At 64.0% G+C, this 5,575-nt stretch overlaps 1 protein-coding gene across 1 annotated transcript in view; it reads left to right on the top strand.

The window, feature by feature from the left end:
* Positions 1–5,575, top strand: part of FIBCD1 (fibrinogen C domain containing 1) — a 30,869-nt gene that overhangs the window by 3,973 nt on the left and 21,321 nt on the right. The window contains 2 exon segments of the mRNA XM_077768506.1: positions 4,535–4,712; positions 4,715–4,851. Of these exon segments, the coding sequence (XP_077624632.1) occupies positions 4,535–4,712; positions 4,715–4,851 (315 nt within the window).

Genomic DNA, 5,575 nt, shown 5'->3' with positions numbered 1-5,575 from the left:
GGGGGCTACGAGACCCTCCCTGGAAGCATATGGAGACGCCCCCCGCCGCCCCAGAATGGATGCAGAGCCGAGCGCCTCCGAGGAGTGGCAGAGGCTGGGGACCTTGGAGCGCCCAGGAGGGGTGGCCTTGGGCCCTCTCCAGGCCCTGTCCCTCTGTCCCCGTCAGCCCCTCCCCCAGGACCTTCCAAATGGCCAGAGGCCTCAGATGTGTTATAATGGAAGAACCAGCCCCTGGCTCTACGGGGTCTCTGCGACCCCCCCCCTCCCCCCACCCTGTCCAGCCAGGCCCAGGGNCTGCCTGAGGCCCCTGCCGGCCCGGCCCCCGCACCCCCCGCCCCTGGTCTTCCCAGTCCAAAGCTCCGCTCTGTGGTTCCATCATGATGAACGGCCATCTTGCCTTTGGCTGGGGGGCTCGTGGGAGGTGGGAGGCTGTGCACTTGGATCCCACCTTGCCTGACCTCCTCCTGGAGGGACAGTTTCTTCTTCCTACTTTGATACCGGAGCCCAGTCTCTGTCTACTGCAGGGGCTCCCGCACCGGCTCCCTGAGCAAACAAGGAAGAAGATGGGGGCGGGGCGCGTAGGAGGGGCGCGGGCCAGGCATGTGGGGCGAGCAGGGCGTCGAGCCACTGCGTCCCTTCCTCTTGAGCCCTCCTTTCTGCCTCCGGACCCCATGGCCCCCTCTGGAGGCTGGGGACACAGAGGAGGCAGCCCGGACAGACGCCACCCTCCCCTGAGGCACCTCTGGGGTCCCCTACCCCCTGCCTCCCCAGGCACCAGCCCATCTGGCCCTCCCCTCGGCCGCGGCTTCCTGGCCAGCCAGCCCTGGGGGCCACGCGGGGGACGAAGCCACGTCCCTGCAGCTGGGGGCTCACCGACGCCGCTAGCGGCAGAGCGGACCTCGAACCCGGGGCTCTCAGGCCCGCCGCCTGGGATGCCTTCCTGATGTCCGGGCTGCCTGTGCGGGGAGGCGGGGGCCCTGTGTGCCCTGGCGGCCTCCGGGGACCCGGGGTGTGCACCCGGCTCGGACGCTGCCAGGGGCTGACGAATCAGCTCCAGCCCCGCTGCGGGCTCGGTTGGGCCGCTCGCCGCGCAAAGCCCCCTTATCATCTCGGGCAGATTTCTTTGCGAAACACGTCAACAGCAGCCTATAAAACCGAACAGGACTTCATGTTTAAGGTGATCTCAGAAGACTAATTCTCCTCTGCTGAGTGGCCTGTTTCATCTCCAACCCCGTCACCCCCTGCCCCCCAGGGGACCCCCTGAGGCTTTCTCTAGCCTCTCCCTCCTCTGCACCCACTGCCTTCCCTGTAATGACTGGGGGCTTGGGTGGAAGCAGGTGTGAGAGACGGCGAGGGTCCTGGAGACGGAGGAGGGGGGAGGGGGCGGGGGACTCTGCCTTGCCAGCCGGGGACCTTAATGCCGTTCAGTTGGAGGACGTCGCTCAGAGCTGCTTGGGGCAAGGTGTCTCCCCATGGACTCCGGGAGGGGCCTGACTTGCTGACGCAGAGCTTTGTGTCACAAACCCCAGTCACACTCCAGGCCGAGGAAGGAACGTTGTGGGAAGACGTAGCCACGGCACGGACCGTCTGATTCCGGTCACCGGCCCTGGGATCAAATGCTGGCCCGACCGCTCGCCTCCTGTGCGACCTCGGGAAGGGGTCTTCTGCTCTGGGAGCTTTTCCCGTCTGCCCAGGGAATCCAGCCAGAGAAGGAGCCCGGGGTTCAGGGCTCATCACAGAGGTCATGAGCCTCCAAGCACAGTGGATCCCGGGGCCGTCACGTCGGCCCCTTTCGAGCACGGTCACCGAGAAGTGGCCTGGTCCATCTGCTCTTCCTCCGATCCCTCTACAAGCAGCCGCTCTGTGCCCAGCGAGCAGGCCCTGCCCGGGGGGGCTCTCGTGGTCCAGCCTAAGTCTCCTGGGCCCCGGACTTGCTGCCCCAGCTCTCAGACTCCGATTCAGGCCCCATGTGGGTTAAGAAGCACAGTCCGTGGGGCGCCTGGGGGGCTCAGTCGGTTAAGCATCCGACTTCTGCTCAGGTCACGATCTCATGGTGCACGAGTTCGAGCCCCGCCCTGGGCTCCCTGGCTGTCAGCACAGGATCCTCTGTCCCCCTCTCTCTCTGCCCCTCCCCTGCTCTCACTCTCTTTCCCTCAAAAATAAATAGACATTAAAAACATTTTTTTAAAAGAATCACAGTCCATGAGACTTGGGCTCCATCAGGGCAGGGCTAGGATGACCACCAGCCACACCATCCTCCGGGACTGGCCTGGAGGCTGGCTCATGGGGGCACCCAGTGAATGAGTACGTTTGAACAAGCACATGAATGAAGCCAAAGGGGATGACTGTCTTGACAAGAGCCACCCTTGGGGGAAGGAAGGGGCATGGGAACACGGAGGAGGAGCCTCTCCAAAACTAGGTTGGGGATCAGGGGAGGGCTGGGGAAACAAGGAGGGCTTCCTGGAGGAGGTGGCATCTAGCTGAACCCTGAAGGAAGAAAAGGAGTTCGGTCGGTGGGTGCCTCGGGTTGAGGGAGCAGCCTATGCAGAGCTAATGTGGTGGGGCGGGGTGGAGGGGGGGAGCTAAGGTGTTCAGTTTCCGGCTGGAGCAAGCTGTCTAGACGGTGTGGAGCCCTGGATGGAGGTGCTGCCCTGGGGCCCCAGGCAGATGTGGAGGGAGGAGTCCCGGGGGTTGTCAGCACTGCAGGGATGGGCTAAGGAATTCTCTCCCCCATCTCGCCAACAGCACGGCGCCCTTCCTTACCGGGGGTGGGGGCTCTGCTGGTCCCCCTGCGCCTCACCCCTGACCCCATTCTCCTCTGGTGCCAAGGAGGAGATTCAGGAGTTCCCTGTGGAATTTGAGCGTCCACAGAAGAAGCTGTTTGCTCTGTTGTACTTTCTCACGGTAGGATGCGAGGTGCGAGGTGCAAGAGGAATTGCTACTTTATGTATCGCTGAGAAAGACAGCTGTCAGTTACAACTCCAGGGACCCTCCCCCCTCCCCCCCATGCCTGCGTGGGAGATGTGAAAAAAATGAAAAAGATACATCCTAGCATCTGTGACATACAGAAGTAACACTCTGGGTGGAAAATAAAAAACCAAACACCTCCAGATGCTCCGTGCACTGATCACGGGGCAGTAAAAGCTGCTAATATTTATTGCACATGCACCACGCGCCAGGCACGCGCCAAGTGCTTTCATGTACTAACTCATTTAAAGATGCATCTCAAATGCAGAAAGTTGAACGTGTGTGTGTGGGGGGGGGGGTGGAATTCAGTCATAGAAGGTGCGTGGCCCTGAGAGGGGGCAGGAGGCTGAGTGGGGGGCGCCGTCCAGCCTGAGCTTGCCTCCCATCGCTGTGTGACTGTGGGCAAGCCCACTGCTCTCTCTGGGCCTCACTTGCCCCATGCGTCAAATGCTCCCGGGCCTCTCTGCCAGCTCCCTTTGGGCTGTGAGTCGTCCGGCCCCGCGCGTCCGGGTGTGTGCTGGGTGTGCTGTGCTTCCTTTACTGACAAGCTGCCACTCTGTTCTAGCTTCCTTTGTCATTAGCGCCCACCCCCCCTCCCCGGGGTCCTGAGCCCGGTTGGCATCTCCTCCGCCTTTCCCTGCTTTGGGGCACAGCTGCCCCGCTGCCCCAGCCCTCGCCTGGGAAGGAGGTCGGTCCCTTTCTCCAGGGTCCCCAGGGGTGTTCAGCCTGTTAGCCCGCTCTACGGAGACGGGGAGGAGGGAAGAGGGGAGGCGCTGCGGGGTAGGGGTCACCTGGCGCCCCCAGGACTCACGCACGGCAGCCTCGCGGGCCTGCTCTGGGGACTCGGGATGTGGGTGCTCCGGCTCGAAAGGGACCTTTAGTGACGCGCACTCACTCCGCTGTGACAGTGTGACAATTCTTAGCATTGCTGCTGTCACCGTTACAGCTCTCTCTTCCCGAGTCTGCACGGCAGGCACCCACGTGTGGGGCAGGGCGAGTCATTATTGCCTCCACGTTACAGGTGAGGACATCCGGGCTCAGCGAGGTGAGGTCCCTCACCCAGGGTCCCCCCGCCCGGCAGTGGCAGCCCCGGGGCCTGAGGCCGTGGGAGCCTTCAGCTGCAGCCCTTACCAACCCAGGAGGGCTCCGGGGTGGAGGTGTGCCTGGCCCGTGCAGGCCACCATGAGCAGGGCAGGGGCAGCGAGGGAAGGGTGCCTCTCTCCCCATCGGTCTCCATGCCTCTCTGCCTCAGTTTCTCTTTTCGTCCTCTCCATCTCCGGGGCCCTGCATCTCTCACTCATTCGCTCTTGCAGTTTTGTCTGTCTCCCCTCCGGACTTCTGTCTGTCGTCTCTGCCTCTCTGTAGGACTCCCTCTCCCCTGTCCCCGAGAAGGGGGGTCCTCTGAGTCTTGCCCGAGGCCAGAGGCCCCGTCCTGAGGCTGCCTGGGCCCCCGCCCCCCCCACTGGGCAGAGCTGGAAACTCGGTTCTGCCCCTGATGCCGCCCCTTCTCTCTCCTGTCCGTCTGTCTGTCCGTCTCTGTGTCTGTGCGCGCGGGGCCGGCCGGCAGTGGCCCGGCTGCGGCTACGTGCTGTGCACCGTGCTGCTGTCCCTGGCCGTGCTGCTGGCCGTAGCTGTGACCGGCGCCGTGCTCTTCCTGAACCACCCCCACGCGCCGGGCACAGCGCCCCCGCCCATCGTCAGCACCGGGCCCGCAGGCGTCAACAGCGCGCTGGTCACCGTGGAGAGGGNCTGGTGGACCAGCTGCCCCGGCTGCTGGCCCGGGCCTCCGAGCTGCAGGTGGAGTGCGCCGGGCTGCGGAAGGGCCTCGGCGCGCTGGGCCAGGGGCTCGGCGCCCTGCAGAGCGAGCAGGGCCGTCTCATCCAGGTAAGCGGCGCGCCTGCGCCCGGGGCCTTGCTGGGGCTTGGGGTGGCCACCACCGTGTCCCGCCCAGTGCTGATGTCCACGGCCTCACGTAATCCCCAGGAGCCCCGGGAGCTATTCCCACCTACTGTCCAGCACATGAGCCTCAGAGAGGGGACTCTTTCATCCAAGTCCACACAGCTAGAGGCATCAGGATCAAACCGTTTCCTACCCGCTGTCCTGGTGACCCTGGCTGTCGGTGTCGCATCCTGTGGCACCAACAGTCAGGCCAAGTCCAGGCCTTGAGGGGCTTCCCAGGTGCAGGTGAGGCAGGACCGGGCCCCCATCGGTAGTGGATGGAGGTTCAAGGTCACGGGGCTGGTCAGTGGCAGGCCTCTTCCCAGCTGGGCCACGTGGCCAGAGAGAGCTTTACCCCCTTCCCAGCGCCCTGTCCCCCGTCCACTGCCATGTGATGCTCCCAGCTTTCTAAGGAAGGAGGGACCAGCTGATGGAGTCCCCCCAGACCCTCAGCCTGTCCCCCATCCCTCCCTGCCCCTGTCCCCTCCGCACCCCTGAGTCAGGTCCCAGCAAGCAGCTGGTAGATCTGGGGGCAGGGCTTCCAACCTTGACCGTTGCTGAAGCACCAGCAGGAACTCCCCTCCTAGATCCCCTCATAGGGTCAGGGGCTTGGGACCATCTCCTTGGTTTTCCACCATTTTCCAGAAAAGAAAACTAAGACCCAGAAGGG

The sequence above is a fragment of the Crocuta crocuta genome, unplaced genomic scaffold (assembly GCF_008692635.1).
Source record: "Crocuta crocuta isolate KB4526 unplaced genomic scaffold, BGI_CrCroc_1.0 scaffold35, whole genome shotgun sequence".
NCBI classification, from domain to species: Eukaryota; Metazoa; Chordata; class Mammalia; order Carnivora; family Hyaenidae; genus Crocuta; species Crocuta crocuta.
This window is presented reverse-complemented; position numbering and strand designations above follow the sequence as displayed.